General features: G+C 41.5%; 1 protein-coding gene across 1 annotated transcript in view; it reads right to left on the reverse strand.

Annotated features, from left to right (window-relative positions):
- Nucleotides 1–5,346: 5,346 nt before the first annotated feature.
- Nucleotides 5,347–13,186, reverse strand: part of ano2b (anoctamin 2b) — a 65,389-nt gene continuing 57,549 nt past the window's right edge. Inside the window, exons 25-26 of the mRNA XM_070928625.1 lie at nt 6,468–6,573; nt 5,347–5,733 (exon numbers count right to left, since the gene is read on the reverse strand). Coding sequence (XP_070784726.1) covers nt 5,347–5,733; nt 6,468–6,573 — 493 coding nt within the window. The remainder of the gene's footprint in view (nt 5,734–6,467; nt 6,574–13,186) is intronic.

Here is a 13,186-nt window from a genome sequence, read left to right on the forward strand (position 1 = left end):
GCGAATGGAAAATGTGAAAAATGCAGAGATGTTTATTTACTAAAAGGATAGAATGTTTGAATTGTATGACATAAATTATCACTTTCTACTTGTAGCCATACCCCCCCCCCCCCCCCCATAATTCACTTTTTACATATTTCTTACTGTTTCATACCTTCACGGGGAAAAAGAGAATCTGACAGGTTTGTGTGATGCACCACACACTGCAGTGAGACCAACCATCAGCTTATGTTCTGACTGCATCTCATGCTAACGCTAAGCCTCTAGAAACCCAAATATTTACGTGCCTCTGCTCCCTGAGAGCAGGGTTTGTCAAATGACCAGGCTATAGACTCTGGTAGCCTTCACCAGTAAAACAGCAAATAATCCGCTTTGGAAGTACACGCAGTTACGCGGGCACACTCAGATCAGACAGACGGACTGGATTGATGAATATAGAGAAATCTGCTGCATATCCGGATTTGACTAAATTGTGGATTATTACATCATCATCATCATCATCATCATCATCGGAGCACAGCGGCTTTTTTCTTGAAGAGCAGTTAACTGATCTAAAGGCTGCTCTAAACATGCATTCAGCACACAAAAAGGTCCAGCAGCTTTGGGCTGCTTTGTGGTTTCCACTTTGAGGCCGACACGTTTCAATAAAAGCTGTTGTGCTGGTGAAGACTAGTGACTTGGGCAGAGCAGTTAGATCAATCCAGTTAAATGTCAGGAATGTCAATCCCACAATGTTACATTCAGGATGCTGGTTGTCATAAATGTGTCCACCACCACCACCACCACCACCACCCACAACTGAACAGCTGGCGTTGATCATGATCTTAATGTTACCACTGTGTAAACAGCTTGCGATTGGACGCAGTTGTTGCAGATTCCACATGTTGTATGTATGCAGTGTCGGTGTTAAATGCAACAGTTAGTGAACGCGCACTGCTGCCACTTCAACTTGCTGACAGAGAGAAGAGGATGGTTCGATGCTTTCTGGCATGTGTTCTGGCAGGATGGGCAAATACCAGAAGACGGGACGGACAACTTGACTGTCAAGGACAATTGCACTTGTACCCCAGGGGGTACTTCTGCCGCTTCCAGGGGGTACATGGAAAGATTGTAGCTCTTATTCATATACTGAGTTAGCTGTAACAATTGAAAGTGTGTCAGATCTACTTAGCGAGCGAGCAGACAAGTTCAAACAGATAAAGGTGATGGACAGATGGTTGAAACGTCCAGCTTCTGCTACTCGTGGTGCAAATGCAAGGTGAAGCTCGGAAACCACTAGTGTGGATGAAGCTGCTAGCATTCCAGTTAGCCTTACATCTATTTCCACATTGGCAGCTCTTTATTTGAATTTGAAAAAGCTTGAGCACAATGCGTTCAGGTCGCAGGTAGGCCCTCCTCCCTGTCTACTGTTCTTGGTGAAAAAAACATATCACATATACGGGGCCTTTCTTCCTCATTTTTTGTAATAGTGTAAAACATGAAAACATGGGTCTGTGCATAACATATAATCTATTTGGGTATTATGTGTAATGTGTACTGAAAATGATTCAAATTCATACAAACATTTGCAGTTCACTAATTATTGAGTAAACCTCGTACCTGTTGTTGATGCGTTGAATTAAAGGCTCCACTGTCCTCGCTGAAACCCCCCCCCCCCCCCCATATCATAATTTCACTTCCTATCCCCCAAACAACATGTGGGGCAGCTCCAGGGTTTTAAATCTACAGACAGGAAATGATTTCAGTGTTGCATTCAGGGGAATCAGGAAACTTTTCAGAGCTCTTCTTCTTCTTCTTCTTCTCTGATTTAATGATGGATTGCAAACCAACATGTACAGGTGCATACTGCCACCTGCTGTACTGGAGTGTGTTGCATCAGGGCTTTATCTATAGTTTACATAAAAGAAAGGAGAGAAAAGAGAAATAAAACAAACAAACAAACAAAAAGAGCTCTTGTATGGCCAGACCACAGAAAATTATCTCATCAGTTGCCCTAAAACAGCAATCAGCAGAGCTTTCAAACTCTTCATTCAAGACATCTGGGAGACGCCTGAAGGGTTTCGGTCCTGAACACTGAACACATTTTTTTCCAGCATCAATCAGCTATCATTCATTAAGGTTCTTATCCATATTCCCCTTCAGGATAAATCTCCCAGTTCCCAGCTGTTTTGAATGATTGCAATGGAGCCAGCTGTGATCACGGTGCGTAAAAATGACCACCTTCATTTGAAAAGCTAAAAAAGAATTACTGCACAATACTGATTACCTACTTGAAGCTGCAACTGCCAGTGAGAGGTAGTTGTTTAAAAACTGAAAGAATTTACCGTGCTATGGGGAACAGTTTGCTCATTAAGTCTTGATTCATCACTTCATGGAAGAAAAGTTTCCTTAACCCAACGTCTTAAGTCTAACTAACCAAGTGTGAAAGGACTTTGCACAGTATCACACAGGATGATGCACAAGTATTATCATAAACCAATAGTCGTAAACCTGTTCAAAACTCTTTGTGTGACGCAGTGGTCAGAGGCCCAATCAGTAGATGAGACATTTAAAGCTGCATTAAGCAATTTGTGACCACTAGGTGGCAGAAATATTCTCAGAAACTGAGATACTCTCAGTATTTGCTCTCTTTTTTTGGGGTTATAAAAGGGATTTAAAATGTTCTTTCAAAGATATATCTTTAAGTTGATTTAGCATGTTTAAGATGGAATGGTTCAGTCCACTTGCTTTTATATATTGTTCTGTGTTGGGACAACCAGTAGGAAAGAGATGGAAAGAGGCGGGGGAAAAGATTTTGACATGAGTCCTCCCTCGACCAGCTGCCATTTTTGTGCACCTGATCTACTGGTTGCCAAAAATCTTCCAGGCAAGACCAACCAAACCCAGACACAGTTGTGCTTCACTCTCACCTCATCTGGTATAAAGGGGGTCTACAAGTAGAGAGGCCTATAAGAGGAAACAGGCACCTGAGATAATGACAAATATGGCCCTTTTCAATTTCTGTACATGAAGGACTATCTGAATATATTTCTGTCAAACTGGTTGCAACATCACTTTCTAGCAAGCACAGAAACCTGCTTCATTCTTGTATGTTTATTATTTTCTGAGGATTTTTCTTTCGGCCAGGAGATAACCTGGACCACCTGGAGACCACCTTGGCCAGGACTACCCTGGTCAAAAAAAGCCAAAAAAAATATAATAAAGAAGAACAGACCAATGAGATCAAAGCAAACAGATCACACAACATATGAAACATTTTTCATAATCCATCTAACAATCATGAACTTCTACACCAGCTTAAGGCAGGTAAGGATCAGGTAACGATGAACATTTCTCTTCTTGAATGACAGAAACCACTTTAACACCACTATCACAATTTCCTTGTCCTAAATACATTTAAAGTTAACAGTCTGTAACTGAGTCCTAATACAAGAGCAGTTACAAGGCCTCTGAACCAGTACTGAAGGGTTACAGCATGTCGGCACGTTAACATCATAACAAGAAGTGGATATGGTCTTTCAAGATGGCGCCCATTTGCTCCAATGAAAGTCTGCACACCGTAGTTGGCAGCAGGACACTCAGTCACCACAACCAGGTCTCTTGACGCAAGTTGAAGTGAAATTAAAATTAAAATTTTACCACAAAATCAGCATACAGTGTATATCCTTGGTGTTTATTTTGACCTGTGTATTTATCCGGTCAAAACTGTAATTACCAAAAACAAAAATGTATGTTTCTGTGATAGCGGCCTCTACATTAGTGCTCTCCAGAGGGCATGAATTTTTGGTTCCATGAACAAAAGCGTCGAGCGGGGGTCAGTGTCTCCTTGCAATGCTGGCCCCCAAATGTCAGTCAACCCAACCACCCGAATTAAAAAAAAAAAACTATCCTTTTCTTGAAAATTATGCACATTAGCTGCAACATCACTTTAGCTTATATTTCCTGACACAAAAAGTGAGGAATTTCAATTTTGACTTTAACAAGCAAAAGCTAATTTAATTACTATGCTAATAAGTTGTTAACAACTATACAGCAATAGCTAGACCAGATAGTATGTTCGCGAGCTAATAAACTGAAATCATCTGAACATAAAATCAGTCAGATGAGTCAGCGATGAAATGACTGGTCAGTCAGAAACAACTGCAGTTGCACAAAATAAAATATGTTGACAGTCTGTGTTTCTCAAGAGCTGAGGACTTCCAACATGGCTGCCAGAGGTTGCGTGACACCAGCAAGTTCTTTTATGCGAAATGCTCTTTTATTTATTACTTACCTGCAGGAATGTCAGAGTATACAGTCTGGTATTTCATCATGAAGGAATTCTGATAAAGTCATCCTTCCCTTGTCAATAAAAAGTGTGAACAGTGAAATAAGTTCTAGCTCACTTCCATTCACAGTTTGCAAAAGAGTTGGCTTTCTCTTTGCATTCAGAAGTGATTAAGTGTAGTTATTAAGTCATTCTGTACTCAGCTCACAGCTGTAAAAGTCCATATGGCTAACAGAAACAAATAGTCGCTTCAAAGATCATCTATTTCTGAAACTAAAGATGGACTGGAATCTATGGGTGGCATACAACAGTGCGCCTCGTTGGCATCTGCATCCTTCCATCAAATACGTAGGACAGGGTGTAGAGAAACAATGACCCACAATTTCAGTCAAGTTGGAAAGTGATTCCTGAATTCTATGGAGAAAAACCATCTGGAAAACAGTAAATGTTGTGAAGAAAATGATTTTCTTCTTCTAGGAGGCTCATGTGTGCTTTCAGTACCGTGTATTGAAAACTACAGAAAATGTGGAATGTTGTAGCTGCTACAAATTCTGTTAAAAACAAAAATACATGAAGAGCATAAACATAAAAAGCAGAAAGATTCTGATAGTTCGCAGCCCTAGCAATGAGCCACAAAGTGTTCAGACTGAATGTGTCCACTTGTTGGTAGTTCTTTCTTTCTGTCCAGTCTCTTCCAGGTTCTTGTAATATTCCTTTATTCAGCCTAATACTGTAATTATTGCTTGTCTACGCTATGAAGCAAGTGTGCCTCACTAAACAATTCATTTTTACCAAAAAGTAAAAATTATAACACTTTACCAGGTGAACAGTCGGTGCAAGGAGGAACAACACAGAGACACTCGTTCACCCAGTGTGGACATTTCACATTCAACCACACTGAGACCACTGAATTCAAATTAGTGTGAAATGATTCTGTGATCTTTTTTAATCACAGCACTACTGCGTCACACACACCAGGACACAAAAGACACAGGCAAAGACGTTCACAGACTGAATCTCCCAAGCAACATGTTCTCCAGTCCTGAGGCCCAGCTGAAGCACCCCTACTGTGTTACACGTCACACCGCCGTGTGTCTCGAACTCTCATTTTCATTTCCGGGCGACGGTGGAATCTTCCTGGTGAACTGGCTGAAGCTGGCGGCCCTACACCTCGCCCTCGGCCCTCCTCCTCCCGCATCTCCGCCCGAGCCCTGCGTTGGACCTGAGGGTAGAGTACTGTAGCGGCCTGGGATGGGGACGCCCTGGCCCGGGTGGAGTGCGTGGCCGCCCGGGTGGACATTTGCGTCCTTGGAGAAGAGGCTCTGGATGAGCTGGAATTTTTCCTTCTCTTCTCGTAAGAAGACATCGACCAGGAGCTTCTTCTCCCGTTTGAGCTGCTCCACGATGGTTTTGGGAACGTCGGGGATCACCCAGGCAACCACGAGGCTGAGGAACATCACCAGATTCTGGAGGAGGGAGAGAAGAGGACAAAGAGATGTGTGAAAGAGGGGGATGGATATGAAGACAAGTGAGAGAGACGGACAACAAAAGTGACGTTACAAGGAATGTAAACAAGTTTTTAACACAAATATCTGTATATGAACTATGTTGATGGGATATTCTGAACCTTGCTAATGTCAAAATATATATATATAGTTATATATATTTTTATATTATATATATTTTTTTCAGTTTAAAAACTTCCGATCTCTAAACTTGTGAGACATTGTAAGGTATTTCCTGAAATCTGAAGGACATTTGGTAGACATATGTTAGTGAGGCGCGCAGGCAGACAGGCAGAAAGAGCTGTTTATCAAACGAGCTGGTCGCTGACTGACTGAGGCATCTGGTAATAGTCCCGATCATGAAAGTACAGCGTGATCCGCCTAATTAGGAAAGACTGGCCCACACGTACGCACACACAATTACTTTGACTGTCTGATGAATATTCAAATTCGTTAAATTCCACTCCTGAAAACCACAAAAACAATGCACCAACACATATGAAACCCATCAAAGCTAAACTATATTGCAGAGTAGCTGATGTATTGCAAAAATTCCAAACGTGTGTTTGCACCTGTTTAAGACCTCTGACTAATTCCCATATGTAGTTTGTTTTTATCTTCATGTTGTGTCTCTCGGTGTTGTTGTGTTTTTAAAGACTGATCGTCTTATAAACAATAACGCGCTGAGCTCATACCTGGAACAGTATGACGAAGGCCAGTCTCGCAGCCAGGACACACCAGTACTGTTTGGAGAACGTGTAGGCGTCTGGAGACCAGGGGGGCTCCCTGTAGTCCTTATACCTAGAACAAAACACGCGTGAATACTGTGTGGATGCTGAAAATGGAGGAACTCAAACTTCTTTTGTTTCATTGTTTCATGCATAAATATACAAAAGAGCTTCGTTTGGAATGAAGCGGGTAGTTGAGCAGCAACATGGTTAAACAGTAAAGCGAAAGAGCGCCACGTACGGAAACACAAACTTCATCGACGGATAACCTAAGGAAGACACCTCCCACACTGTTGGAATGACAAACGTCTCTCCTCCACTACTGATTTCATCCTCTGACCCAAACTGATTTACCTTTACCTGGCTGAGACCTAGCCTCATTAAAACACTACTCCTCTGGGACTCCGCTCGGGACCCGACTCAAAGTGCAATAAACTTTATTAGAATTCCTTTCCTATGTTTTCTTTGTAGTAAACACTCTTTATTGTGCTGGCAAAACAAACAGCAGAAAACTCAAAACACATGTTTTCGAGCTAACGGCTGACAGCTTAAAATGAGGACAAGGAAGCAAAGAGAGAGATGAACTTTCTTGTTGTCCTCTCTTGCCTCTCTGGCGGGACAGAGGCAGAAGAATGAGATGGGGAAAAGAGATAAACAGAGAGTGAAAGGAAATGGAAAAAGAAGGAAGAAGGAATGAGAGAAAAAAAACAGAGAGAGAGACAGAGAAGAAGATCTTGTTTACAGCAGACCTGTCAGATAAAACACAACCACACAAGAATTTATTTGACAGGGCAGGTTGGGGATGAACACACACACACACACACACACACACACACACACACACACACACACACACACACACACACACACACACACACACACACACTCATTAATGAAATGTCCAATTTCAATTCAAGGCTTGATGGAGGAGAGGACCTAACACACATAAATGAAAACATTCTTGAGCCAGGCTTTAGTTGCTCATTTATAAAAGAAGTCATTGTGGGGAAAAAAAATGTTTGTCGCTGGCAGACTGAGCCAGCTGAGTCACGACTTTCATTCTCGTGTTGGTGTATTGCTTGTTGCTAAGCGCACAGACTGCAGGCTCGGTGCAAGTGTTGCATTAGCAGACTGTAAGAGGCCCATACAAATGAAAACACGGTGTAGTAATGTAACCTGTGGCAGTCGGACAACTCAGGCGCCGTCGCTGCCGAGTCTGTTGGCGGCGGCGCAACGAGAAAAGATCAGAGAACAGAATGATGAAGTAGGATGATGTTGCAGGCTGGGCTGTTTGCGATGCAAACGTAGTAAGAAAACAATGGAGTTTCTTGGTGGCCCGACAGTCCCGAGGAGCATAACGTAACTGCAAAATCTGGACTTGGAAGGGGAAAAGCTTTGATGGTTTGTTGTTATTCTCCGTCATTTGTCCGCTCTCTACGAAAAGGCCAAAAAACGGAATAAAAACAAGAACCATTGGAAAAGAGAAAGTTAGCATTCATGGACAAACATCTGCTTTCAGCTTTCGCACCCATACACTGCTGGTTTGGGGAAGCCAACTTATTGTGTACATTCAGTAATTCCTGGTACAAAGCCAAGTGGATGGAGATGTTTGAGAGAAGTGTTTCCTGTTGGATGCAATCACTCCTAAAACAACATAAGGAGGGTCTCATCATCTTTAACTTCAGGGTTTATTTCGAGCATAACCGTTTGAACGCAGTCCTTCACATATGGGAATGTAAAAGAACACAGCGGGACTCAGTCAAAGTCAACTCATCGAAACAGCCAGCTGAGTTGACACGAGTGTTGCTCGGGAGAGTTGAGTCTGTAACTGCTTAAAAGCCTGCTGTACATAATCGAATTTATCAAAAGCAATAAACAACAATACCGTTTTATTTTCCAACTATTATCTTATTTATTGTAGTGGAGGCTACAACACTCGAAGGAGCAAATACAGTAAGTAAGTCAGGTAGTCAAGCTATGGACATGCTTTTATCACATGGTGATCTTAATGTGGGTATTCAATGTAATCAAAGTATGTGTTTGCATGTAAATGTACTGACTGAGAGAACTTTTCATCACGTGCCTTCAAGCGGAAGTATTTCTTGAAGAGATGAGTGCACAGTGAAGGACAGCTTTATGATGCAGTACTTTGACTTACTTCCATTTTCACAACGGCTAGTTTAAAAGTCAGCCCTTCCCTGTTGGAGTGCAGCATACAGCATTCCTTTCAAGGCAAGGGAGACAGTCCGTCTCATTGTTAATCCCGTCTCGTTGTTCATCTTGACAACATCTTTAGGCAGAAAAACGCATCCTCCCATACCACTGAATGTACAGAAGAGATTAAAGAGACTGAGATTTATAGACAAAGACCGGCGTTGTGTATATGGAGCAGTCTTCCAGCCAGCATTAGGGGGAACATTAAGATAGACATCAGACAGTCAAAATCAAGGAGAATAATAAGAGTTAACAAGAGAATCGAGATGAAAAATGATTCCAAAGATGGAAAAAGAAGAAACAATTAAGCCAGAACATGTTTTGCACATCATGCTGGTCCTTGTACCTCATGATGAACCACTGAATGCATGGAGCACAGCCAGATACAGGCAAACATACGCAAACACAACATACACAAGTCTATTTCTACTGAGTGCTTATCGTCTTTACTACATGGTCAACGTGAAGAAAAGCCATGACGAGGTTCAACTCGTATCAAGTTGAGGTCATCGAGGTCCAAAGAATTATTGACCCCAGCAAAGTAAATGTCTGGAAACATGGAAGTAGGACGCCAGCGATCTGTCTAAAGTGGGTTACACCTGTGTTTATCAGTCTACCTTGTCGCCATCGTTAAGAAACAAGAATCATTCCCTCTGCAAAGATAGAAGTAAACTATTACTATTAGTCGTACAGGTCTGGGACTGACTATGATGTATTTGGCCTTGTTTCATTTGACTTCCAATGTAAGAAGGTTGTAGTTTTAAGGGACTTTTCTGAAGTCTTCCATAGTTGCCTGGCAAACACGCGGGGAAAACAAAACTTCAGGAAGTCCCTGCTCACAGCCAAGAAATAGTCCTGCACAAAAACTACAACCTTTTTACAGGTTTTTTTTTTTATTTTTTCTTAATTACGGATTAAAGACATGAGAATTTGTTAATCACTAAGCTTCAGTATAAATATAAGTGTAAATCTTCTCATCTAATTCTCAGTAAGAAAGCAATCATGCGTACTTCACAAAAAGTCGACCTGCTGCTTTAAAGTCTCAAAGTGATCAGATCAAAATGTCAATGTAAATGTTAAATCAGCTAATAAACAATCTATTACTATCAGAGTCTGACAATGACATTTCTCCAGAGCCGTGGTTAATGTTATTAACGACACACACCTGTTTTCCGACTATGACGAGACAAAATGTCTGCTGTGAGAAAGCAAGACGCTGGTGAAATGACAATTCTCATTTCAAGCTAGATTTCATACAGCTTAAGCTTCAAACAGAATTTAAAATCTTCTAGCTTGATAAAAACTTTTCAAAAAATGAATTAGAACAGAAAAGGAATACGGGAAACAGACAGCAGTTAAACGCGTCAGGTTAATGACGGCTCAGATCACAGTTTTAAATTGAAACTGACATCCGCATACACACTCTGTCATGAAGGAAAACCTTCTAGATGAAATGGCCTGATTGAGCTGTCTCACTAAGTACTTGACTAGCAGTATAGAAATAATAGAGAGGGAGGGCAATACAGTGTGTGTGTGTGTGTGTTAGCAGGGTCTTATGGTGTCTGATTCCTTCTCCTTATACAGTCATGAGTGAGGAATGCTGCCTGTGAGAGTCAGCTCTTCTCTCCCTCTCTCGGTTTTTTCTTTGATCTATTCATCTTCGTCTCGCTGGCTTGCAACATTTTGCCGTAATATTTTGTTGGTGATCAACTTCCAATGTGAACTAAACTGTGAAACAAGACCTCCCGTGCTCCCGTCAACTCACCTTCACTGGCCTGGTTGGAGTCAAATACAAAATATTATTATCTAAGAAGATTTTTCTCTCTCTTCCTGTGTGTGTGTGTGTGTGTGTGTGTGTGTGTGTGTGTGTGTGTGTGTGTGTTTTCTAGACGCTCCATGTTTGGTTATAATAGTGCAGCTCGGCAACAACTGGAGCATCTAACTCCGTATTTTTTCACAAGACCTCTCAATGAGATTATGGTTAGTATGTGAGAGACTTGGGAACGTGTGTGTGTGTGTGTTCCTGAGAGTTCCTGCTGCCAATACAGTGCCTCCTGGGATCCAGGAATACATCTACAAACAAACAAGGGTCAGACCATTCCCACCCTTAAAACACACACACACACACACACACACACACACACACACACACACACACACACACACACACACACACACACTCATCACAGAGCACGGTTGCTGTCAGGTAGCACTACAATAGAGACCAATGACCTAAAACAATAATCTTTCTATCTGTTGTGCGCAAGTATATGTGTGTTTCATGTCCATGCATCTGCCTTTCGGTTTTCCGTAATCCTTTTTTCAGACTCTGTTCTTTGCTACTATTTAGTTTTTCCCTCTCACTTCCATCTCTCTCTCTCTGTCTCTCTTTCCCCAGAATTGTTACGAGCAGGGGGGAATGGTGATAGATCTGGCATCCTGCTTACTTTGATCCAAAACCACTTCCATCCCTCTACACTTTATTACTTCCTCCTGGCTGGGTGCAGAGAGAGAGAGTAAAAGAAGAACACGAGGAGAGACATTCCCAAAATTCCCATCCAACATGGTCCAGATTCGTTTCTGACAGATAGGACGCTGCTCCGTCTGTAATTTCACAGTTTCAGTTTGGGAGAAATTAAATGAAAAATTCCCATAAGTGGGACTACCTGGTCAGAAGGTATAACCTTAGCTGCTGTACATTTAGAAACGCAGATGTCTCACAGTTGCTCGTGGTTTTACACCGTGGTCGCTCACCGTGTCAGGAATGACACGTGTCTGACTCTGAAAAAAACCACGGCATTCGTCATGAACAATATACTGTACACCACTGATCCCACTGTCGCTAAACTGTGAGTTAGGTTGTGCCTGATCTTTAACCATGCTAACCCGCTATTTTCTGAACTAAGGACTCTGGATAAAGAGCAATCATTTCCTGTTGATGCACCAGAGGAAACATCGTATCAGAAAGGACACGATAATCCATCATAGAACTCCTTGGCCCTCGCTTGACTTCCTGGTGATACGAGTTCAACCACAGCCAACTTCCCGTCAGCTCAATGATCAAGCGCTGTCTTGACATGAAGCAAGTAGAAGCCTAAAAGTCCCACTACCATAATACTTTTATCTAGTGTTCTACAGGAAGAGGCAATGATTTGCAACATATAAAGTCTAGAAATCACAAGAGTAAAGTTACAAGTTAACTCTGTGCTCTCTTGTTTCTATTATCCTTAATTTATCTGTTTATGTTGTGTGTGTGTGTGTGTGTGTGTGTGTGTGTCCTTTGTTTTCTGTAAATCACTGTAAAGCTTCCTGGCTAAATATAACTGACGTCAGTACAGAGCAGAAGTGTCTCCCTATAGGGAAATTCCCTTTTCTCTTGCGCTCCCCCACATGGAGGTCAGAGGTCAGCCAAATGATAGTAGGGGCTGGGAGGGATTTAATATTGGCTCAATAGTGACTCAGCAGGGGCTTGGATCTGAATCACCTTTAAAGCAAAACTACTAAACCCGGAGTTTTTTTTCTCTCATCATCATCATGTAACAGGTACTTTGAACTTAAACTCACTTTGAGGAGTTATTTATTTTCCATAAATCCTGTTGTTTCCTTGCCTGCTTAACATGCTCCCACCATTCAGCATGTTTGTTTTTAAAAGCATGAGGAAGATAGTAGCAGGTGACAGTTGGATACTTTTACGATTATTCTTGAAATCATTCTGTGAAGAAGTGAAGCTGAGATAAAGTTGCTTTTATTTTTTCAGAGTTGACATAGTTTCTAAATCCCTTCATATCCAATCAGGTGGCTTATAATACTAGAGGCAGCTGTATTTTACCATATAACTAACCATATACACTTACCTGTACTTCAGATTTGACATAGCTACATGTCACTTCTCATACATATCTATGATCCTTATATCTTTTGGCACTGTGTATAATTTGGATTTGCACCTTATTGATATTTCATATTTGCACTCTTTCCTACTTTGTACTGCAACTGCTGCACAACAATGTCCCTCGAGATAAATGACGTTCCATCTTATCTCATCTTACCCTGCACCTGCACTGTTTTCATTTAAATCCTTTAGTTGCTGCGTCTGTTTGCTATTTGCAACATCCTGATTTTCCCAAAGAAATGGTTGACCTCCACTACTGGCTGATTTAAATAAAGTGTAAAACTGATATAGGCTGTATTTGCCTGAGGCCTTTCAAGGGGAAAAGCTTATTCTTCTCTGGAAATAGTCTGCAATAAAGTTGTTTTGCAACAAGCAGAATTCATAGTTATCCCCCATTTTTATTTAGCACTCACTTAGCACTGGGAATACAGTAGAGAAAACATGACTGCAGAGACGTACAGTGATGCTCTGCCCACTGACGCAGAAACTGTCTTCAAGTTCCTCACATTGCTGTTTTTAAATGTCATTAAAAATGTAATATCTTAGCGGTCGGCTTCTATCACACCATCCACCCAACGAC

Source organism: Enoplosus armatus, chromosome 22 (genome assembly GCF_043641665.1).
Source record: "Enoplosus armatus isolate fEnoArm2 chromosome 22, fEnoArm2.hap1, whole genome shotgun sequence".
Taxonomy (NCBI): Eukaryota; Metazoa; Chordata; class Actinopteri; order Centrarchiformes; family Enoplosidae; genus Enoplosus; species Enoplosus armatus.